Below are 24,803 nucleotides of genomic sequence, written 5' to 3' on the forward strand. Positions count from 1 at the left end.
GAGCACCGGCCAGTCGTCCTTGTCAAACGTCAGCTTCATCGTACGCAGGTTGTCTGCATTGCGCAGCAGCTGCTGGAGCTCCGCCATGCTCTCGCCGAGCCGCCCGCGCCGGTCATCAATCCCGGAGTAGTCGATCACGAGGTGCCGCAGGGCAAGCAGCGGCGGCCGGCTGTGCGCGAGCCCGCGGAGGAGCGGCGTCTCCGGAGACAGCGTGTGATCTTCCTGAAGCGCGTAGTCGCGCCGTGGCAGGCCGTGAAGCGCGAAGTAGTGCCGGATGCACAGGTCGTTCAGCGCGCGGGAGACGCCGGCGAAGGAGAGCAGGTCCTGCGTGGAGAGAGTGGGGATGATGTCCTCCCAGAGCTCTACCGGGAGTATTTCGAGCAGCGGGCGCAGCGGGGACATGAGGAAGGGGCTTCTATGGAATGTCGCTGTCGTCGTTATATAGAATTCGACGACGGCAACAGCGCCGGCCTTCAGGTTTCAGCTGTCCGAGTCGAGGAGCATCACGAAAGGACGCAAGAGTCAAGATGTGGCAATGATGATCTTCACAGCCTGTCATTCACCATAGTGCTGGCCCGAATTATTTTATGTTTGATCAATTATTGAATATATTCAGAATATTATGAATATATTATGCCCTTGGTGGATCACTTGAATATGATTATGTTTGAATATATTATATTATATTATGACTATACTATATTATAGTCACAGAATATTCAACTATAGTAAGATGGATGATCATGTAAGGGCAACCCCGGAGGCCTGAGATCAAGGTCCTAGCAGGGGAGGATCCAAAGCGTGAACATTGGTAAGCGAATACAAATGAAGCTGACCTAGCAGGGGAGGATCCAAAGAGAAGAAACTCTAAGGGTCCGCCTGCTAGGTAGCTGACTATATACTGCTTGTCCGTAGCTGCCGCTGTCGGGCACAGAAGGCTTGGGCGGCGTCGCAGGCGAGGTCCCAGGGCGACCGTCGGGAGGGCGTTGACGGATCGGTGATTGTGCGGGCGAGATGGAGGGCCGGACGGGAGACGGAACCGGAGTCGGACCGGAATCGGAGGCGTCTCCGAGGGGCCGAAAGGGAGGTTCCCCTGACATCACCCCCCCTTTGAATGCGGCGTCCCGACGCTAGACCGGAACGGAATCGAGTCGAAGGTCGCGGAGGCGATGTGTCGTGGCTTGCCAGGGTACTTACGATAGAACTCCGCAATTTTCTCCGGGCGAAGACGCGGTCGAAGCGGACCCATTGGTCGTGCGATGCGTCGTAGCCTTTCCATCTGACGAAGTAGTTCAGCCGCTTATACCTCACCCTTGCGTCCAGGATTTCCTCTACTTCCCACTCCGGGACTCCGTCCTCGAGGTCCGGAGGGGGCTGGTCGTAGCCGGGGCGTCCGTCGAAGGGGTCGTCCTGAGCGAGCTCGAGCTTGACGACGGGGAAGACCGGGTGGAGCTTCGAGTAGCGCGGAGGGAGGTCGAGCTTGTAGGCACCTTTGCTGATCTCCGCGACTATCTTGAACGGTCCAAGGCGGCGATGGGAGAACTTTTCCGAGGGGCGAGTCGTCCTGATGTCAGAGGCATCCAGCCAAACACGGTCGCCAACCTTAAACTCCGGAGACGGAGTCCGTCTCCAGTCGTAGTAGCGCTTGTACTCCTCTTTGGCCTTAGTGAGGCGGCCTTGGCTTCAGCAACACCAGTGGCGATCCGGTCGCGGAACTCGTTCACTGACTCCATGGCGGAGCGGACTCCGGGTTCGAAGCCCATGCGCGGGAGCCGTCCCGTGTCCGTCATGAAGGGGACCTGCTGCGTGGAGGAGTGAACGTGGTTGTTGTAGGCGAACTCCGCGGCTGGAATCAGCTCATCCCAGTCGTCCTGCTGGTAGTTGGTGAAGATCCGCAAGTACTGCTCCAGCTCCTGGTTGACGCGCTCTGTCTGACCGTCTGTCTGCGGGTGGTACGCGGTGGACGTGGCGGGCTTGATGCCGATTAGACGCCAAAGTTCTCGGGTGAAGTCCGCGATGAACTGCGAGCTGCGGTCGGGAGACGTACTTCTCCGGAGTCCCATGGTGCCGCCAGACATTCCGGTAGTAGAGGCGGGCTGCCCCTACTGCATCGACCGTCGTATGACACTCAGCCGGGATGCGGTTGACCGGAAACGGAGTCCGAATCAAACCGCCAGGCGTCTTGGGGGCGGCTGACTTGATCAGCTTGGCCCGGACCAGGGCCTCGTATTGACGGAAGGCCCGGGTGCGCCAGCTAAGGTAATCCCGGAGGTCCGGGGGTCGTTCGAGGACGTGATTCCGTTATTGATCAGGGGGTCAAGTCCGTGGCGGAACTTGGTCACCTTGACCAGTGCGTCTTCGAATCCGGCGAGGTCCATCAGGTCCTCGAAGTCGTCGGTGTACTGGTAGACATCCTTTGTACCCATGTGATAGGCGGAAGTCTCCAGCTTGGAGAGAGCGTGATCTTGCTCATTCTCCTCGACGAACCGGAGTCGAAACTTCGGAAACGAACGAGCCCCAGGACGGAAACGGAAACGGGGCTTTGCTTCCGTGGCGCTCCGCCCATTGCTGAGCGGGTCCTTCTGCCATAAACGACATGGCATAGCGGACAGCCTTTTCCTCGCTCGCCTCTCCGTTGACCACGAAGGCCTCAGGGGCAAGGCGGGCGAGGTGCGGACCGCGTAGAGGAACGCGGCGGCCGCGTTTCCGGTCGCCGTTGAAGGTGAACGGGGGGTTTGGTCGCAAGACCAATTTTGAGGCGAGGTTGATGTCGCCAAAAAGGGCTTCGAGTCGCCCTGGACCGGAGTCGGAGTCGGAATCGACGTCTCCGGCGATGGTGTTTGGGGTCCGCCAGCATTATTAGCGGCGGCAGCGGCAGCGGAAGCCTGGTTGGTGAGTAAAGCAAGGGCCTCAGTTAGGCTATCAATTTTCGCCTCGAGTGAGTCCAGCCGGGCGTCTGCGGTAGGAGTGACTCCGGACGGCATGACGGGTGCGGGGACCACAGGAGTAGAGGAGGAGGGGACAAGTGGCAGGGGCGGTGACGAGGGCGGAACGGACTCGCACTCCGAGCCTGAGTCAGCGCCGAACCTGGCAATCTTGTCCGGTTGATCCCGTAGAGAGTTTCTTCTGCTGTAAGGGCAACCCCGGAGGCCTGAGATCAAGGTCCTAGCAGGGGAGGATCCAAAGCGTGAACATTGGTAAGCGAATACAAATGAAGCTGACCTAGCAGGGGAGGATCCAAAGAGAAGAAACTCTAAGGGTCCGCCTGCTAGGTAGCTGACTATATACTGCTTGTCCGTAGCTGCCGCTGTCGGGCACAGAAGGCTTGGGCGGCGTCGCAGGCGAGGTCCCAGGGCGACCGTCGGGAGGGCGTTGACGGATCGGTGATTGTGCGGGCGAGATGGAGGGCCGGACGGGAGTCGGAACCGGAGTCGGACCGGAATCGGAGGCGTCTCCGAGGGGCCGAAAGGGAGGTTCCCCTGACATCATCACAGCTATTTTCTTAGTGTATGTAGTCAGTCATAGTACTAATCTTAGTCTGAGTTAGCCCTACTTCTGATAAATGTCACATATTATCTATTATATATGGTGATTCATACATTACTTCTAATAGGAACAAGGGTCATGACTCGCAGTGTTGTAGATAAGATGATAAGGGTTATTGAAAATAACCCTTATTTTCAAGATAATGATATACCCTTATCTTGTGGCTGGTCCAAGATAAGACCCTTAATATGCTTATTGATTGCATCAAGTAATAGGTGATGCATGCACAGCCGCCTGTCAGCACACCTGAGAACAACCTGAGAAGGAGTGTTGGGTCATATTTACAGAGGAGGGTTGGCTAATGGAGCTGTTGCTCACAGAACACAGTGGTGAGGAACTGGATGATGGTGCAATGGAGAGCTCAGGCAATGATTATAATCCTTAAATGAGCTTCAAAATTTGGTGTCCCAAAAAGGAAATTCTCTTAATAAGACCCTTATTATCAGGACCCTTAATAAGGGGAAATTCCATAATAAGCCCTTATCTTAGAGACTGACCCTTAATAAGACCCTTATCTACAACACTGGTCATGAGTGATCACTTTGGGTTGGCCCTATTAAATGTAGTATAGAACTCCTCTACTAGTCAAGCTAATACTAGTGGCAATGCCCTGATTGTATTTTGAGAGTATCCAAGGCTGGGATTAGAGAGGCCCAAAAGGAAGTTGCCCTGACAATCCAGCATGTATCTTATGTATTAATTTTTTTTCTAGCAGCATATATGCATACTAGATTAAGTATAGTTGAATATATTCATAACATATTCATATTTTGCAGCTGAATATTATTATACTATACTACAAATATATTATTGTGTTGGAGCTCTGAATATGATATGATTATAATATATTATGCCCATAAAATAATATAATCATATTTAGCCAGCACTAATTCACCGTTTCTTTTCAAGTTGACACGTCGCATGCACTCCACGTTCTCTTCGCCTCCCGGTCCGCGCTGAATGCGAGCCGTTAGCCAACTTCCGCGCCTTGCTCGGGTGCCAGAGCGGACACGAATGTATAAAAGCTGTCCCCATCTCCTCCGATTCCTCCATCCCAGCTCCGGGCCCAGCACACGCACTCCTTCCCCCACATTCTTTATCCACCACCACTATCATGCCGTCCTTCGCGCACATCGCCGTGCTCCTCCTCCTCCCTCGCGCTGATCAGCGCCGCGGCCATCCCCGCGCCGGTGCCCCAGGCGCCGGCCCTCCGGCGCCGGCCCGGCCTCCCCGGCTGACGGCGTGCTCAAAGCGCTCGCAAAGGCTGAGTTCGGCACGCTCGGCCGCTTGATCGACGCGCTCGGGCTGCTGCCGCCCGTACCGGCCCCTCAGCGGCCCCACCACCCTACCACCCCACCCCCTCCGGCCCCGGCTGCCCACGTGCTGGTCGAGCGCGATCATGATATCGACATCGGCATCGACACCCTCCTCACGTAAAAACCCCCGATATGTCCCCTCGCTCCGTGCCCGGGCCGGCTGCTCGATTGGACGCCGATCTGGAGCGCCGCGCCCTCATCCGGGCGAACCAGGCCGCGCACCCTGTGCCGGTAGCGGCCCCGGCCCCCGCCGAGGACGTCGCGCATGTGCACCGGGCGGCAGGGGGCGGTGCCGGCTATGGATGCCAGTGTTGGGGTCGACATGGACGGCTCTAACGCTGGAAAATCTGCGTACCCGGGCCGTCCCGCTGCGATCGATCCTGTATCCCTCCCTCCCTCCCTCCCCATCTTTCCCCATTTATTGTTACTCCGTGGCCATACATACATACCCAACGCTGTAATTCAATACCTAAATCACACACGCGTCCGGCGGCCCGATCGCCTGACCGCACCTTATCGTCAGCGCAACGATCACGATCGCGATCAGTGACGTGGCGCAGTCTTCTCTTTTGCTTCTCTTCTCCTTCTCTCGGCGGAAAGACAGTCCTGTCACGCTCCAAGCGTATGCCGTCAATTCTGACCGTTTTTGATGATGGCATCAGCTGCACCGCTTCTTCGCTTTTTGACACCCGCTCTCACTTGGCTTGCGTATACATGTTGACGCAAGTTATGTTATTCCAGGGGGGCCGCCGCCGTTTCGTCGATCGCCGTTGCTGGGCTCGACGCTGTCGTCACCGTCGCTAGCTGTCTGTCTACCACCACCACCTTCCTCACTGCTGGTTTCCGCTCTCCAACCCTCACCCTCTCTGCTGCCGCCCTTGTCGTCTGCTTTTGGCCCCTGGCACGGGTCATCAGCGCTTCCATCTACTCGACAGGCTCTCAAACGGCGGGTCCAATGACCACAGTCTCAAAGGAAGCCATCGATGCTGCAGCAAGACGCGACGCGTTCCTTTTCCCAAAGAAGGACGGTGGTCAAGAAGAGCATGTCGTGTGAGTGGTTGTGTCTTTCATTGCCATCGTCTAATCCAGTCACCTAGCAATGGAAAGACTAAACTCCAGCTTCAGACCCTTCTGCGGGCCTACAATCTTCCGTTTACCGGCAACAAATCTGCGCTGGAGGAACGCCTCAAGGATTTCAGTGTCAAATTCTGTGCAGACCCCGATAATTGGTGCGTTTTCTGACTGCCTTCATAATCATCTTCTTATTCTATCTATGCTTTAGCCGCCAGGGACGGCGAGCTACCGCCCAGCGCTCACATAAGGGACCCCGGGAAGATTCGAAGAAGACCAAGATCAAGCTGTCCGATACACGCCCGTTCGAACATCATCGATACGGAGCGGGTCACGGAACGGTCGAAGGACAACCGCACAGAGAATGACAAACAAGATATGCGGGCCTGGGTGTGTTCATATCGTTCCATTCGCTATATCTACTGAAATAATGAACCATAGGCTAATCGTACATGTGCAAGGCTTCCGTATCGACCCCCGCCTTCCGAACAGTCTCCGCCTTCCGAACAGTCTCCACCACCAGCAGAACAAGCGTCGAACGTGACGTCTACAGGGATTGAGACGGTGGCTCCAACGCAAGTAAGCTTTGAAGCCAGTGCATTGTGTTTATACTCAGAGATGTTAGGCGCATGATCTTTCTGCTCGAATCCAAGCACTTGAAAGTCAGCTGGCTACGATCTCAAGGACGCCACAAGGCTATAATCAGCAAACTACGTATATGGGGAATAGCCAGCTGAACGACTGCTTTGGAGGGGAATTCAATGAGTTCTACTGGCCCCAACGACCGATGTTAGTCGAGGCGGGGCTTGTGCCTATGGAGGTGGATCCAATCAACTTCACTTGTGATGTTGACATGGTGCGGCTTCGATGGCCTCTTCCTATTGCTCTCTCTGACGATTGCCTAGAACATGTTGTCCACATCTGTTTCTGCAACGGCTGACGACAACAGGTATTATATTGGGCTACGCTATTACTAGCTAACGTACCGTTTAGATCCACGATCAAATGTCCCGCAGACCGGTCTCTCGTACTTGGAGATGGGACTATCTTCCGAATTACTGGTGTCGAAATCACACAACTGAGCGTACCTGCAACCTCATTCGCCAAAAAATTTATCGCTCCTCAATGAGATGTGGGACGATACCTCACCCTTCTGGAAGGGTCAATCAATACTTCAAATTCGGGGTCGACATATCGCAATTGTTTACTGGCGTGAGCTTTTTAAAAGCACTGGTCAATGGTCTGCCCACAAATCAGCTTGGACGGAGTGGAAGGTATGTGCATCAACACTTGTTTATACATTGCTCTTGACTGTAGTCCAGTTTCTTGTCGAACGGTATCGGTATAGTACTGTGGAGGAGTTTTGGGCCGAGTTTACCCGAAATGGTAGGCGAATGACATTTACAGCTATTCTGAAAAGGTTACGGGAGGAGCGAGGAGTCAGAAACAGTCATTTAGTTAAACAAGCACGGGCGGAGTATGGCAACAGGTTCTCAGAGGTTTTCTCTTACATATCATCATCTCGGAAAGGTGATCGGGTGGTTATGACTCGAGAGTCACATATTGCGGAGGAGTACAAACGTCTGAAAAGGCTAGATGGGATAGAGGTTGACTAGCTTACTATACCTTAAATAATGATTCATGTTAATCTTTTGGATTCTGAAGTAAGAACATGAATGAACAAGAGATACTGGTATGGATATCTACATTCCGCAAGGGCAGTTTCGACCACATGCCGGGCAGAACCTGGTAACCTGTTGATTAGGATTGAGAAAATCCTCACGTCTTTGAGTTGGGTCATCATTCCAACTGATCAAATACTTGACAATAGTCAAGTTGGAGAAATCCATGCTCCAGCCACCCCATTCACAGATCTTCCGAATGCTCCAACGCTTGTGGGTCGCAAAATACTGACAGCCACCCCGACGGAAAGAGTGGGTCCCATACGGAATTGGATCACAGCCAATATCAAGTAGGTTGTTTCGGAAAAGCTCTAAGAATCTTTCAGATTTCTACAATAATCAAAATAGTATCCAGTTGAGCTGAAAATGGAAATATCATACCATTGGGGAGGTTGGAATACAGATCTGATCTCTTTTGGTAATGTTGGGGAAAAGATACCCGTCATTGTGCTCAATAACGGAAATCCATCTGGCAAGAGCGCGAACAGGACAGAGATGAGCCTCTTCCTCTGGCCGTTCATGGAGTACAAATGGTTTGATGTCTAGAGACATTGTGGTTAGAGTAAATATAATGTTTTGGTAAGGCCAGTCAACTTACCTCCATACTGGCTTGTTTTTCGGAAAGGAAGAGTGAGCTCAAAGCTATGCTCATCAAGACGTCTGATATCATGATGCTGGATTTTGAGTGCCTCATCAAAGCGGAGTAGACAGAGGAACGCAAGCACATAAATAGTATGCAGCATTGCCCGTGTGCGTCCACCACACCAGTTGTTGATGTCACTGATATTTCGATTTTTTTCGAGTGATGGGTTTGATTTGTGAAAGCTCGGGTTTATTATTGAAGTGATAAAGCTTATAAAGCATTTCCTGATGATATGATCAGATCATTTTATTTTTATTTTTAAAGACGCACGGGTGTAATTGCACGAGCACTAGTAGCAACCTCTCCAGCACGAACCTTTTTTTTCCGAAGGGTGATCATATATCGAGAGACAGCCTCAGATACAGAGGGGTTTCCAACCCAGCACCAGGTTCTTGTTCCCGAAGCATCAAAGCTATCGATCTGTTCCCAGGGACGTGAGCCTAGATCAGCAATACGACCAAAGCCATATGTTGCTGCAGCTCGCATCTTTTGAGCATGACTATAGGAAGAGGAGACTTGATTCGAAGATTTGGCTGTCCCGTCAAGGTTGATATTGTCACATCTAAAATTAGTGGTAAGTATTTCAGAGCCAAAGAAGGAAGTCTGGCTTACTCGCTCATAATCCATGCAACAATGAATGCTGCCGAGTCGGCCACTGGTGTAGGCGAGAAAAAAAAATTGTCTTTTGGAATGAAACCTTTGTCATGCATAAATTTTTCGCACTGAGTGATCAATCTGACAATAATCAGTATTTCTTTATAGAGATAATCTAGATTATTTACCTTCGGTAAGATGCATCAGTAGCCTCAATAACACCCTTTGATGCCTGAGCAATTACTTTTTTCATACCGTTCAAGTCGATGTTATTGACAGCACTTGTTGTTGTTGTTCTAGCTCCATCAGCATTGTCTTCTTCAGAGTCAGTTTCCTCTTCTTCATCTGAAGCCTCTTCTTCATAAAGCCTTGCGTATTCATCTTCAATGATGGGAAAGCCAAATGCCTCCTGTTCACCATCCAAATCATCCTCGATCTCTTGCTCCTCTCGCTCTATACAGTTTTCTTCAGCTTCGTTAGGATTATCATGTTGAGTGGATGGCTTTGCAATAGCATCATATATCCCAGAGTATTCTGGCGATTGTAGGTCAAACATGAGAGGAGAGTACAAGAAGCGGTGAATCAGGAGTCTGTCTATCGATAGCCTACAACTCGCCCTCGGAATCACTCATTATAAAAATTTCCTCCCGACCTTCATAGATTGTAGAGATTGCAGTATAACGTGTTGAGACTGAATGAATTTAATAAAAGAAAAGAACATGAGGTGGACGCAAGTCATACCTTGAGTTGTCGGCTGACCGACAGTGGGTTGGCAGATGAAATCCAAGACCATTGACCGGTCGACCACCTCCAACATCGACATCGGAAGCCACACTCGAAGTTTCTTAAGGTTATTTTCCAGCCAGCGCTCTACATCTGCAGTTGAACCCCTCGTTAAGCAACGCAGCGGATCTCTGATGTTGCCAGCATCAATACGGACAGAAACACGAAGCTCACGCATGGAGTCGGTGCCGCGTTGAGCACGTTCTCGCTCGACATGCTTAATTATGGATGCCGAGGTTATCTGGCCACCATCAGCTGCTTGAGCCGAAAGAATAACCATTGATATAACCAAGCCAGGGAGGATATGCGTTGAGATCCGCTTGAGGATACCGTTGGTGTGGCCCCAGTTGAAGAGCTGTTCGGCAAGGATAGCCAACAGGTCAAGTCTAGGTAGGCAACGCTGAATGACTAGGCCAGGTATATGCTCTGAAACGGCAGGCTGGAGGTAAAGAAGGATAATGTCGAGATCGGGAAATGATTCGGGAAGAGACTCCGCAAGAGAGCCAATTTACGACTTGACAATGTTCCAGAGGTATTTGTACGTAGCTCTTCTTGAAGCTCCGCCCGCCAGAGGGAAAGCGAGCGATACGCGTCGCTTCTTGACTTTCCATCAACAGCAAGGCCTAGTTTGGCTCCAAAACCAGCTTGGGCTAGAGCGATTGCAGTCTTGATTCCACAGTGCGGAACTCCATCCTAGGGAGAAGTGTGAGACGAAGAAGTTAAAGAGTGAAGCTAACATACATGATAATCACCGCCAACAAGTATGGCAATTAGAACAAAGTCGTTACGAGTTAGGCCAAGTATCTGTTTGATGTCTGCTGCAGAATAAATCGAGCCGCTTAGATGTTTCTTGTCCTCTGAGCGGCTAAGTGAGGACGTTAAGATAGACAAACAGACATAAAATGACAACATACATACGCAACACTGAGGTTGCCCCAAAAGCGAAGCAGTCGGAGTCGTCTGATTGGACCATGTCAATTGGCGCCGGTATCCCGATTGCAGACATAGTCGCAAGTGTTGCTTCAGCCTCTCCGGGGGCCTATGACTGTTAAGCAACGGTGCTGAAGAATGAAAACAAAACATACGATGAACCAAACGCAGCCAAAGGCCTCAATAATCTTCTTGAAGTCCGCAGAAAGGCGATGTCCACTTTTGCAGATTCGATGACCGTGCTTCATTCTAGGCCGATGGGGCCCATCGAATACAAAAATGAGAGTAACAGCAGCGGTGATAAACCGCTCCACGCGTGCCCAAAGCTCTTGCTTGCAACAGATTTCAAGAAGGTTAGCATAGAAAGAAGAAGAAGAAGAAGAGAAAAAATGAAAAATGAAGGGGACATGCCACGCAGGATCCAAGGGCGAATCTCCTTGCGGCATGCATAGAAGGGAGATAGAAGGGACAAAAGGAAAGAGGGAGAGGACTCACCACAGAGAAGTAGCGAAAGGCAAAAATGACCACGCGCCGCGCCGAATGTGAGGCTATCCACCCCATTCCTCACGGCCAATTATGGCGCAGCGCAGTGCCTTTCCGAGGCGAGGGTGTTTGCGCTGGTGTTTGCGCTGTACCAGTGATGGGAGCGGCAGTGGGTCATGCGTGGATGGTCGTCGATGGCTGTCGAGCAAGAATATCGATGGGCAAGTGCTGTCTGAGCGTGAACAGCTGGCAGGGGACCAAAGGGAAAAAAGAGACATACCTTTAGCCATAGAGTATCCACAATGCCGGATAGAGCGCAGCCTGTAATGCCCGCCCCGCCCGCCCGTGAATCATGAGAGCCGAGCCAGGCTAGAATTTGTCAGAGGCAAGGGTTGTAAGAGGCGGGGCTGGCGGTGACGGAGGGAGTGGAGTGGGGTTTGATAGAGCATCCTCTCCACCAAGCATTGCTCTGCTGAGGGCAGCAGGGCTGGAGAGGACGTTCGCGCAAGGTTGGAAAACGTCGCGCAAGGTTGGAAAGAGAGGTCGGTCACGGGCTTAAATAAGCAATCCGTTTTGGGGTTGTTGACGATCATAAACAAACGCGAAGGACGCGACAGGACGCGACGCGACGCGTTCAAGTGAATCAAGTCACACAAAAAACATCGCCAACCACGGCTGGCCATTATCCAGCACAACAAGACACGCGCGAGGCACGCGAGGCACAAGCGATGCTGCATGCTGGGATGGACTGGACGGCTGTTGGTCCCCATATATCAAAAAGGTCTTTTTTTCCATGTGTCTCGTTCGCTCGGCGAATTTTGGCTGGCAAGAAATGTCTTTTCACTCACATAATTCACCGTGAAAGACAGTCTGAGTCTGGGAAACGAACGTCAAAAGACATTTTGTATCCGGCAGCCGAGCAAACACGCTTTACTGACATTATACGTTATGTAGATCCAGTACTCTTGTTTCACTACACGCTCGTCTCGCTCTCCGCTGCTCGATCACCCGTGTCGCTGCTCGATCACCCGTGTCCCTCCCGTGTCCGACTAAGCAACACGCGTTTCTTTCTCTGAGTTTCTCACCTCCCATCGTTACCCACACACCCACCCACCCAGCACCATATCTCACTCCAGATCACTCCACGAATATTATATCTCTCTCGCACTATCTCTCTCGAACTCGAACTCGAACTCGAACGAACCGACCGACCCACGACCATGCCGCCACTGCCAGTGTATCAGCCACCGGCCACACCGGCCACTAGCTATAGTGGTGGTCTTTTGCTTTCGGGGTACGTTCCTCTCCTTCCTCCTTCTCGCCCGCCCCGCCCCCGATTTTTCTTCCCGGCCTATGGCCGGTTGCTCTTTGCATTCCTCTCTCTCATACATACCCTCCCCTCCCCCGTTATCTCTTGTTTGCCTCCGCGTTCTTGTTTCCGTTCCCTTCCCTCTCTTTTGCCGCGGCCTCGGTTGTTTGCCTCCGCGCTGTCGCTGCCTCCTCACCGTCGCACTCGCGCACGATCGCGATCTCGATTCGATCGTCTCGTCTCTTGGCTTGTTTGCCGTCGCTTGGCTACCTCCCCATCAAACGTCACCCAAATGTGACGACGGTCTGTTTCTTCGTTTGAATATTCACTTCCTTCTTCACCCCGTCGTCCGCAGATACACCGGGCGGGCGTACGCCGGGGCGTGCACTGGCACTGGCAGGCGAAGCACACCCGGGTCTCTGTCTTCGTCTTTGGCTTTGTCAGGCTCAGGACTCGTTGTCCCGGCCGGCGCCACCGGTGTATGCATCACCTATAGTGCACCCTAATACCCTCTAGTTAGAGGGATAGAGTGGGGTACTCTCTCCCTCTAACTAGAGGGGGTTGAGCCAGTAGCGGGCACCCCCGCTAAATATGGCTACCAAGGCCGGTCTTGGTAGCGGGGAAAGAGCCCCGGAGGCTGCCATCACCCTCCCGGCTGCCTCCCCGCCCCCGCCAGTGTGCGCGCTGCCCGCCCGCCGCCCCCAGGGCCTCGGCGTCGTCGTCACGATCGTGACTTATGTCACCGATCGTTGATTGACGTCGCCGATCGCCGCCCGCTGTCGTCGGCCGCGGAGCTTCTTGCCCGCCGCTGTCAGGCACCCCGCCGCCGCTGTCAAATAGTCCGCCGACGTCGTGCTCAACGTTGCCCTTGACGGTGAGCTCAGTTCTCCATCATTTTCGATCAAATAAATTGATTTCTAATCAAACTTGATGATCGCAACACCATGGCGGTGTCATCGCTGTCATCAGCTGATCCCGCCCTCCCCCGACGCCCGCCCGACGCGCCCCGACGCGCCCCCCGACGCCTCCCGCCCCAAAAATGAAAAAGCTGCGGAATGTCACGAAAGCCATCCCAGTACAAACCGCTTATTAATAGCTGTGTTCGTTTAAGAGATATTAATAAAAGTCGTTAACTCAATTAAAAGTCGTTAACTCAGCTATCCTCCGTTATATGTAAAATTCGGTCCAACGCCTCACCTAGACCCTCAACCTCCTCCTCATCAGTTTCATCTCCATCATCCTCCCCTCCAACCACTTCTCCATCTCCCTCTCCCTCTTTATTCCGCTCCATCTCTGCAGGAATGCCTAACACCTCCAGCCCCACCTCCCAATTCACATCCTCCGGCACTCTTCTTTCCTCACAGACCCCACGGCCAGGGAGTATAGAGCCGGTGAAGCCTCTCAACTTGGTAAGCTTCTGAAGCCGAAGTATATGCAGGCCTGAAAACCTTCCCTGCAGCATTCGATATTGTTGAACTTGCATTGCGCGGGCATATCTTCCCTCCGCCTTCAATCGTCCTTCATGGAACACAAGAAACCTCTCCTCCTCGTGAATATATGTCACCAGCCGGAGGATCTCGAGGTCTAGACGTAGACGTTCTTCTTCAGCACGAAGCAGCTTGTAATAGAGGTCCATCGCCTCCCGAGCGCCAGGCTGCGCCCATGGAGCATCCCGTATGTCTTCCCGGCCAAGCCGTAAGAGGTCGAAGTCGGCCAGCAATGCGTAGTTCATGACCTCGTCTGAACTCAGTATGGGCCGATCTACCGCTGCTGCTGCCTGATTGTATTTGATCAACGCGATTCTGAACTGCCCTCGAACGAGCTTGCAGGGCTTTTGCGATATGCTTCCGAAGCTTATAGCCTACCGCCCGTAGTCAGTTACCATAGAGCAAAAACAAGAAACGAAATACCAGTTCCTGCTAAGTTGATACGACCCAGCTCCAGCAGTCGGGCTATTACCAGGCCTTGTATATGGTCCAATGCTCGCTGGTACCGTCGATTCTTGACCAACTCGGCAGCTTGAACCCACTCGTTCGTTCCAGGCTCCCATCGGGTGTTGATTTCCAGCCTCCGCTCCAGATCCTCCACAACCTCTAAACATTTGTCTCGATGTTCCGTTGCGTGCCATCGTTCCCTTTCGATTTCGTTGGTTCGTCTGACTGCAGCCGCGTAATCGACGCTGGTCTCCGGAGGTATGATAAGAAAGTCCATCCCGAGAACCTTCTTGAACCGATCTCTGCAGAAAGTTGAGTTAACGACATAAATCCAATAAACACGTACTCTGCGTCTTGTAGATTGACGAGCTTTTGGTAGTATTCCATCTGCATTGTCTCCTCCTCAGGCTCTTTAGAGAGCTTCTTCAGGTGTTCCTCCTCATCCTCTAACCACTCCTGAAACACATCTCGGCTCGCCACACCAAGCACCTTCATAGCGTCTTCCAGTGCCGAGGCGCCATCCAGAATTTCCAGCGCATGCTTGTATTTGCTAACTAGCGTCGAAGCTACGTCCATAATTGTAAGTAGATGCTCCAGATTGAAGGAAGTGACTTACAGAGGTTGGCATATGCGTCAAACACATCTGCGTGGGCCATGTACTCGACAATTTCTTGTTGCCGATGGAATCGAGACATGTATCGGGTAACCCCAGCCAGTGCGTTGGATTTGGAAAAGTAGGACTCGGCCTCTTCAAATGGCTCCAGTCCAGCCCCAGTTGTGTACAATGGCAGCCGACGAGTTTGACACCGACGATTGTGCCCGTATCCATGAAATGCGCCAACGACCGTGGAAAAGCCGTGCTGCCTTGCCAGAGGTGCAACGAGAGGATGTGTATTGACCCATTTCAAGAACTTGCAGCCAATGTCGTATCCCGCAAGGAGTCTTCCTACAATCTTCAGCAGCTCCGCAGTAATAGCCAGTCCATATTTCGCACTGAAGATTGAGTTAACGACAATTAATATGGGACATTGAACCACTCACAGCTCTCCACTCCGAACCATGTCGGACACAAAAATTCCGAAGCTGTGGCGGCACAGGGCCACGAATATGCCTGTTTCCTCATAGAGGCCCCAGGCCTTGTTCACGACATCCTCCTTCATGTTTTGCCAGCTATCACCACATCCATCACCCTCTTCATCGAAATCTGGGTCCGGAACAAAGCCCTTCATGAGTTCGGATAGATGATCTTTGCCATAGCGATCGACGATGTCGCGGGGGATGTAGTAGTCTCGAGGAGGCTTGCGGTCGTCAGGCGATTCTCGAGATCGACCTGGAGCTTGAGTTCCATCTTCGTTGGTCAGACGTTCCCTCCCGGTCAAACCGTTTGAGGGCATTATTGCCATCCATCGTAACAAACATCCCCGGCGCCGCCAGCTCTGGCTCCCCCTCCACCCGATATAGGCAACAGGGGCAGGCATTCTTGACCCGCCAATTTGGCCCGTCGCGCTTCAATTCAGCAGCAACTCGGAGCCGTATGACTTCTTTCGTGCGGAGGAATACGTCGTAGGCCACAGTGAACTGCTTGACCAGGTAGGGATGGGGGGCAATTCCATGGAGATCGCAAGTAGACCGAATGAAAGCTTGCTTCCCAAGCTTTGGGCACCGAAGATGGGTGGAGTGGAAGAGGGAAAGGAGCCTTGTGGTAAACCCGACAGCGGGGAAAATGGGAGAGGCGGGATATATGCCCTGCCGTACGAGTGCCGAGGCAATATACTGGTCGCCAGCAATATATTGGATAGGCACTTTTGATGATTCTTTAAAGTTGTTAACTCAGCGAAGATGGTCAAAGAAAAGGAACTCACTGAAGACATCAACAACGTGAAGATAAACCTCGTTTTCGACCACAGCGTCGGGCGGCAGTTGATAAGGTGCATCGAGGCCATAGGTCCCAGCAAAAAGACCGTACCCTTCTTCGGCATCGGCAATGGCCTCCATTTGTCGGGCGAAATGGTCGATGATTCTCTGCGAGCGATGACGTTGTACTCGCTGCCTTCGTCTGCCATGGGGACGACTACTCCCAAGTCCAATGAGTGAGGGTAAAAAACAAAAGAAGGACGCACTTGTAAGTCTCTGCCAACAGCGAGTACATCTCCCTCATCTCATCTCCTAGAGCGCCCATACTCTCCTCGCCGCCAGCACCGATTTCTATGCGTGTCGCACCAGACAGAACACCCTGCTCGTATTCGTCGTTGTCTAGATCCATGGCAACAGGCTCCGGAATGTCATACTGAGCCTGTTCACGGAGTCGTTGTGAGCGACTAAGACCTTGTTTCAGATTAGCCAGTGTAGCTGTCGGTAGATACTACACACCTGCAAGACGAGTTCGTTCGGCAGCCTCTTGAGCCCGCTGCAGGTTGCTTGCTTTTGCCGAGGTGAGGGACGATACGCGCGTGACACCACCAGGAGTGGCGGAGCCCAGCGAGACACGGATTTTGCGCGACGAAGAAGAGGTACTGTTGCGTTTGCGTTTGGGCGGCATGGTGGCGGGTGATGGTGGCGGGTGGTAGACTGTTGACGCGTCGACCTGATCACGTGCAAATCATGTGCAGTTGATTTTTGATGGCATCCTTCAGGGTCGTTCTTCACCACGGTCTTGCACAGGTGAGTTATGACCATCTCCGCTACCCTTCCCCATTCCCATCCGCCTCCAATATGCTTGCCATTGAGCTCAAACTGGGCTCTGGCATCGTACTGGGGGCGTTACTCCCATGGTCATCGAGCTCAAACTGGGCTCTGACCTCTCGCTATCCTCATTCGTTTCTCCTCCCATCGCTTCCTCTCCCATCTCCATACTGAACCCTGTCCTAGACGTTGAGATGCTTTGGACGCCTACCAGAAAGGTGCGTGTGGCACTGATACATCTCACATATTTCACCATCATCATACAGACACGAAGCGGAGCCATCTTTGCCGATTTCTTCCAGTCCTCCGACTTCTCCATCAGCAAACCGCTTCAAGTTGCCGTAGCCCGCGAATCTGACAAGCAAGTCGACCATGAAACCGATGACGAACTCAACGACGAACTGCTCAACGACGAACTGGATGTCTTGGACGACCAGCTCAGCTCCCTGCCGCCTGACCCACTTGAGCAACTAGATGAGTTGCCACCGGCAAAGCGGCCCACACTCCCCAGCTGGATGCAACAGCGGCCAATGCTCAAACCCCAGTCAACAATTCAACCTCAGTGGTCATTCCTGAGTCCCATGGTGCTGGGCCAAGCCAAGTGTTGCCTCAAGAATCGATGATGGGAGTGTTCCAAGTGGGTGGGCAAGATGGAGCGGTGGACATTGCCAACTTGGATGGGGGGAAGGAGATTGGACCACCGAAGAAGAAACGGAAGGTCAATCCTGAGCCGGATGAGCCCCTTCTTCGTTCATTGCCTGTTCGGGAGTCCAAGAAGCTTGCGGTGGCTGTCATTTCAAAGAATACGGCCTGGTTACGAGGAAAGGACAAGTAAATCTCTTGAAAATCTCTGATGTAATAATTGAGTTAACAACGAATTTTTTTGACCAATATTTATTGTTTGAGTAGAAAGAAGAAAAGTCTACGTTGTGGACAAATATCTGATCTGTTGCACTTGGAGCTGTGTGGGCAAGTGCATGGTAAACGGGATTGAGTTAATGAGTTTTATTGACTGTTCTGCACTAAATCATAGGTCAAAGGGAAAAATAGTACATGGATGACCTTCTATAGCTCCACATGTGTTGCTGAGCCTGGGGAGGGATGACTAACTTCTCCGAACGATTGAGTTAACGACTTATATTCCACAACAACTACATATATCCATTGAGCCAGTGGTACTTTTAGAAGGATCTATATTCTCTGTGGTACAGCTTGAAGTAAACTGATTCTTCAGGGAATTGAGTTAACAATTCGTATTAAATATCGGAACAGATAGAACACTCGAAGTAGCAGCTTGCACTAAGCAACTTTCTGATGCTAGGGTTGGGACACATTGGGCACCTGATGGGGTGGGGGGCGGGCCGGGTTCAGCACTGAGCAACCAAGGTCACGGGCGGACGGGTTGAGTTAACGACTTTATAATTGAGTTAACGACTTTTATCAATATCTCTTAAACGAATGAAGCTATTAATAAGCGGTTTGTCCTGGGATGGTTTTCGTGACATTCCGCAACTTTTTCACTTTGGGGCGGGAGGCGTCGGGGGGCGCGTCGGGGGAGGGCGGGATCGGCGGATCATGATGGACTGAGTTAACGACTTTTAATTGAGTTAACGACTTTTATTAATATCTCTTAAACGAACACAGCTATTAATAAGCGGTTTGTACTGGGATGGCTTTCGTGACATTCCGCAGCTTTTTCATTTTTGGGGCGGGAGGCGTCGGGGGGCGCGTCGGGGCGCGTCGGGCGGGCGTCGGGGGGAGGGCGGGATCAGCTGATGACAGCGATGACACCGCCATGGTGTTGCGATCATCAAGTTTGATTAGAAATCAATTTATTTGATCGAAAATGATGGAGAACTGAGCTCACCGTCGAGGGCAACGTTGAGCACGACGTCGGCGGACTATTTGACAGCGGCGGCGGGGTGCCTGACAGCGGCGGGCAAGAAGCTCCGCGGCCGACGACAGCGGGCGGCGATCGGCGACGTCAATCAACGATCGGTGACATAAGTCACGATCGTGACGACGACGCCGAGGCCCTGGGGGCGGCGGGCGGGCAGCGCGCACACTGGCGGGGGCGGGGAGGCAGCCGGGAGGGTGATGGCAGCCTCCGGGGCTCTTTCCCCGCTACCAAGACCGGCCTTGGTAGCCATATTTAGCGGGGGTGCCCGCTACTGGCTCAACCCCCTCTAGTTAGAGGGAGAGAGTACCCCACTCTATCCCTCTAACTAGAGGGTATTAGGGTGCACTATAGGTGGTATGCATCGATATCGGCGACACTGCGTCCATATGCACAGTGCACGCTGCAGAGCCTGCCGGCGAATATCGATCAAATCCCCGGCCACACGACCGCAACTGCTTCTCCCTGATAGTCTATTTTCGGGCGCGGTGCCGGGTGCGCCTTGACGACGGAGGCTTCTCGCTTTGGACTAGTTCCGGTAGTCTGCTTCGCGAACTTGGAATCGAAATCGAAGCGGCGACGAGTGGACGCAGGGCCGGCGGCTCGTAGACTCAGCGTTGTTTCTCCGCGCCGCTGGCCAACGCGAGACCGCAGCTCCAACGGACACACTCGCAATTGCGCCATTGCAAGGGGTGTACGGATCGACAGCGACAGCGACGTCATTGACGACGATCATGGCGTCTGTCCCCCAACGAACAAGCGAACAGCACCTGCGCGCTGGTCAGGCGGACGGGCCGCAATCAGCGGGCAGATAACGCGGTTGGCCCCCATCACGCAGAAGACGCGCGACCACGCAGGCAGGACCGCATCCGGCCTGCGCCGCCACGCGCTCGAGCCCCCCCCGTGGGCACGCTGATAGCCCCCCGGCAGCTGAACAATTCACGGCGCACTCGGGGTTGTGCAGGTTCGCGTGGATGGAAGCCATCCACTGACGCCTGCCTTATCGGGAGCACCCCGGGGGGATTTAAGGCAGCGCAGAAGGGGGGGCAGGGCGAGCCTCTCAGCCCCTCAGAAAGCACAAGCGACGAACCATGGTCCGCTTTGCTGGCGCGCTCGTGTCCCTGCTCTCCGCGCTCGTGGCCTTAGTCGGCGCCGTCCCGCTGGGCCTGAACGCGACGCTCGGCGCTCGGGCCGACGGCCTCAGCCCGCTCGCACGCGACCTGCTGCTGTCCTCGCGCGCGGTCCCGGCCACGCGCTGGGTCGCGTACTTTGACAAGTACGTGTCGTACAACAGCCTGCCGTCCCCCGCCCAGCTCAACGTGCGTGTCTTCCTACTACTTAACTACTTAAGTTTATGGGCACACAGGGCTTCAACGTGTTCGCGCTCGCGTTCATCTACTCGGGGAGCCTGCAGGACAACGCGGCGCTGTGGGGCCAGTTCGACGCGGCGACGCGCGCGAGCATCAAGTCGCAATACGCCGCGGCGGGGATCAGCCTGATCGTGTCCGCGTACGGCGCCGGCCCGAACCCGACGAGCGCGGGCGACGACCCGACCGCCGCGGCGAACTACATCGCGAACTTTGTCAAGAGCACGGGGCTCGACGGCGTCGACGTCGACTACGAGGACTTTGGCGCGCTGGAGACGTCCGGCACGGCGGTCGCGTGGCTGTCGACGTTCACACGGGCGCTGAGGGCGCAGCTGCCGCAGGGGCAGTACATCATCACGCACGCGCCCGTCGCGCCGTGGTTCACGCCCAACATCTGGCCGGGCAACGGCTACCTCGGCGTGCACCAGCAGGTCGGCAGCCTCATCGACTGGTACAACGTGCAGTTCTACAACCAGGGCTCGTCGGAGTACACCACGTGCTCCGGCCTGCTGACCTCCTCCTCGAGCCAGTGGCCACAGTCGTCCGTGTTCCAGATCGCGGCGAACGGCGTGCCGCTGAACAAGATCGTGATCGGGAAGCCCGGCACGACGGCGGACGCGACGAACGGGTACATGGACCCCGGCACGCTCGCGGCGTGCTTGGCGCAGGCGAAGAACCAGGGCTGGAGCGCGGGCGCGATGACGTGGCAGTATCCCAACGCGGACAGCGGCTGGATCACCACCGTGCGCTCGCAGTCCTTCCCCGTCGGAGGCGGAGGAGGCGGCGGGGGGGAGGAGGAGGGGGCACTACTACATCGAAGACGACCACAACAACGACGACAACTGGCGGTGGCGGCGGAGGATCATGCTCGAGCGCGGCGGCATGGTCGTCGACTACAGCTTATACCGCCGGCGCAGTCGTGTCGTACAGCGGCGCGATCTGGACCGCCAACCAGTGGAACTATAACGAGACTCCGGGAGGCGCATGTGAGTGATTCCCTCATTCGTTTTGCTGAGGCTGATCCTTAAACCTTTGCAGCCGGGGCCTGGACGCGCACGGCCACGTGCAACGGCGCGCTGCACACCGTCGCTGTCGCTAACGCCGCGACCGCGCACCCCGCCATCGTCACCAAAGGCGCCTGAGCGGCGGATAAGTATACTTATTCTGGGATTACGGATCGACGGGGAGATATTGCTATATATATTTGTTGTACGCAGCAGGAAAAATAGAAAGGGTCCGCTTAGATGATATCGACGCATGCTGCCCACCACCGGCACGGCGGCAGGGATCGCTCGGGTATGGCATATGCGATCAACTTGAATGGCATTAAGTATTGACGATTGCTTCTCGACTGGGACAGTTGAAACTTGACGGCCGGCGCTATTGCCGCCGTCGAGCTGTTCTGGTCTCGTGAGAGCCGCCGCTGCTATATAACGAGAACGACATGCCATGAACGCCCTTCCCTCCCTCACGTATGTCTCCGGCACGGCCGCTGCTCGAAATCCTTCCCGTCGAGCTCTGGGAGGACATCTGTTGAGAGTAGATGAACCGGAGAGAACAAGAATGAGATGATATTGGGGGCTTTCAGCCCAGTATATATACTACAAGTAAGAGTATCTAGAATGTTCTGTAACTATCTACAAGTCTTGCTAAGTGCTGACTGAGCCGCGTTGGAGGCGAGTCAGTCCGAGGTCATGTGACCGTGGATGGTCCGGCCGGCCGGCCGGGCATATCCTCAACACTCCCCCTCAAGCGCGATACATCCCGAGGAGCAGGAGGAAATGTTCGTGCTTGATTCGAGGTAAGCCCTTCGTGAAAATGTCCGCGGTGTTCTCGTCCGTTGGCACGTGGGAAACTGAGACCTTGTTAGAGGCGATAGTCTCTCGGATGAAGTGGAAACGGATGTCGATGTGTTTGGAGCGGGCGTGGAAACCGGAGTTCTCGGCGAAGAGAATGGTGCCCTGGTTGTCGACAGAGATGTGCGTGGGAAGGGATGTGTCGAGCCCGAGAAGAGGGTGCGGAGCCAGAGAGCTTCGCGAGTTGCGCTCGCGAGAGCCATGTACTCGGCCTCCATGCTCGAGAGAGCGACGGTGGCCTGCTTCCTGGAGTTCCAGGTTACAGCTCCCCCAGCGAACGTGGAGACGTAGCCGGTGATAGACCTGCGGGTGTCAGTGTCACTGCCCCAATCAGCATCAGAAAATAGTTCAAGCGCGGTGACCGGATGGTCCGACTTGTACTCAATTCCGAGGTTGAGTGTACCCTTGAGGTAGCGGAAGACACGCTTGGCGGCCGTAAGGTGCTCGGGGCCAGGGTTAGTGTTGAACTGGCTGAGCGACTGGACGGCAAAGGAGATGTCGGGTCGGGTGGTGATGGCCGCGTATAGCAACGAGCCGATCATGTTCTGGTAGACGCGTTTGACGTCGGGGTAAGATTTGTCGTCAGAGAGCTTGGTGAGCTTGACGCTGGGGTCAATCGGAGTGGCAACGGTGTTGGCGTTGTGCATCTGGTATTTCTCCAGGATGCGCGTGATGTACTGGGTTTGCGTGAGGCGGATGGAGTCGGCGGTGCGCGTGATTTCCATGCCAAGAAGTTGGCGGATCTCCCCCAGCTTCTTGATGGTGAACTCAGCATCGAGTTCGGCTTCGACACGGGCCATGAGCGCGTCTGACGATGCGAGAATCGTCATGTCGTCAACGTGGACGGCTATGATGGCGATGTCGTTGCCGTCGCGGCGGATGTAGACGCATTGGTCGGAGATGAGCTGCGTGTAGCCAAGTTTGATGAATGACGCGTTGAGTTGAATGTTCCACACGCGTCCGGACTGTTTAAGCCCATAGAGCGTGCGGAGGAGGCGGCAGACGCGTGCCGTTCCATCTTCGAAGAGCGGGGGTTGTTGCATGTAGATCTCTTCGTCCAGTTGGCCGTTGAGGTAAGCACCAACAACGTCGACAACGTGGACTTGGAGATTGTAGCGTGCCGCGAGGGCGAGTAGGAGCCGGATGGTTTCGATCCGGACGACCGGCGCGAAGGTCTCGTCGAAATCTATGCCAGGGACTTGTGAAAAGCCCTTGGCGACGAGCCTTGCCTTGTAGCGAATGATATTGCCGGCGTCATCGCGTTTGACGCGGAAAACCCACTTGCATGCGACGGCGGAGCGGCCAGCAGGGAGATCCTGCATGGTATAGGTGCCCAGCGTGCGCAGCTGGTTTATCTCCTCCTCCATGGCCTGCTGCCATTCCGGCCAGTCGGCGCGCGCTTGTGCCTCAGCAACAGTGAGTGGATCCGCAAGGGGATCGACACGAGCGGCGAGCGCGACGTTCGGCGCATCATGGGAAGCGACGCGATGCTTCCACGCGTCAGGCTTCTTGGGCGAGCGGGCGTCCGGGTTGTTCAGCAGCCGGTAGTCCAGCGTGGTCTTTGCGGACCGGGGAAGCGGTTGCCGAGACATGGGAATGACGGGTGTGGGGGTGGCGATGCTCGGATCGGCGGGCTGATCGACCGGGGCCGGCGGCGATGGCTGCGCGACAGGCTCATTCTCCCCCTCGAGCGGCATTGACGCAGGCTTGGTGATGGTGGAGGAGGTTAGTGGAGCTGTTGAAGTGTCCGGAGCAAAGCTGATGTTGCGAGTAGTTTGAATAGAACGAGTTTCGGGGTTGTAGTAGCGCCAGGCCGTTGACTCGTCGGACAGGCCGGTGAAGACGAATGGCCGTGTCTTGACAGGGAGCTTGCCGGAGACAGCGGCACCTTGTTTGAGGACTTCACAAGGTGTGCCGAACTCCTGGAGAGCGGAGACGCTTGCGCTTCCAGAAAGCCTCGTCCGGCGTGATGAATTCGGCGAGAGCGGCAGTTGGCGACCGGTTCTTCAGGTAAGCAGCGTACGCGACTGCCTCGGGCCACAGGAAGAGTGGGAGATTGTGCGCAGCTAGCATGGCACGGGCATGCTCGATTAGCGTCCGATTGAGGCGCTCGGCGACGCCGTTCTGAGATGGGGAATAAGGAGCCGTGAGCTGGAGACGAATGCCACGCTCGGCGAGGAAGTTTTTGACGTCCTGATTGACGTATTCTCCCCCATTATCGCAGCGGAAACATTTGACGCGTTTGCCGGTCTGAGTTTGGACATACTGGTCATAGTCGCGCATCTTGTCTTTGACTTCTGACTTCAATTTCATGAAGTAAACAAGAGTGCGGCGTGTTGCAGCGTCCGTGAATGAAACATAATAGCGGGAGCCGTCGATCCCAGTGATTTGGGATGGGCCCCAGACGTCGGTAAACGTCATCTCGCCAATCTCCGTATATTTTGTGTCAGATTTCGCAGGGAATGGCATGACGTGAGACTTGGCCTTGACGCAGATGTCGCAGTGGGAAGTCGGCGTGCTGGACGCGTCAACCTTCATACCGGTGACCATGTCTTTGTCATAGAGCAACTTGACTGACTTATGTTGCATGTGGCCGAAGATACGGTGCCATTTGTCCCAGGAGTGAGACGGAGGAGAGACGGATGGGAGTGCGATAGAGGGAGGTGATGCGGGTGGCGCCGGCGTCCGTGATGATCGCGTGATGCGGACC

The 24,803-nt window shown here is 54.3% G+C and overlaps 2 protein-coding genes across 2 annotated transcripts; one reads left to right on the forward strand and one right to left on the reverse strand.

Moving 5' to 3' along the window:
- Positions 1 to 8,516: 8,516 nt before the first annotated feature.
- Positions 8,517 to 9,408, reverse strand: MIND_00204400 (uncharacterized protein; the record flags this gene model as incomplete). The annotated part of the gene is made up of 3 exons (XM_037358943.1): positions 8,517 to 8,820; positions 8,871 to 8,993; positions 9,041 to 9,408. 3 exons carry the CDS (start codon positions 9,406 to 9,408, stop codon positions 8,517 to 8,519), a joined length of 795 nt encoding a protein of 264 aa, XP_037224038.1.
- A 10,553-nt stretch (positions 9,409 to 19,961) lies between these two features.
- MIND_00204500 (Glycoside hydrolase) lies at positions 19,962 to 21,464 on the forward strand (the record flags this gene model as incomplete). Its single annotated transcript, XM_037358944.1, has 3 exons — positions 19,962 to 20,189; positions 20,237 to 21,227; positions 21,276 to 21,464. 3 exons carry the CDS (start codon positions 19,962 to 19,964, stop codon positions 21,377 to 21,379), a joined length of 1,323 nt encoding a protein of 440 aa, XP_037224039.1. The 3' UTR covers positions 21,380 to 21,464.
- Between the last annotated feature and the right edge of the window lie 3,339 nt (positions 21,465 to 24,803).

The sequence above is a fragment of the Mycena indigotica genome (genome assembly GCF_014461135.1).
Source record: "Mycena indigotica strain 171206Taipei chromosome Unknown Mind.scaff0002, whole genome shotgun sequence".
In the NCBI taxonomy this organism is placed as follows: Eukaryota; Fungi; Basidiomycota; class Agaricomycetes; order Agaricales; family Mycenaceae; genus Mycena; species Mycena indigotica.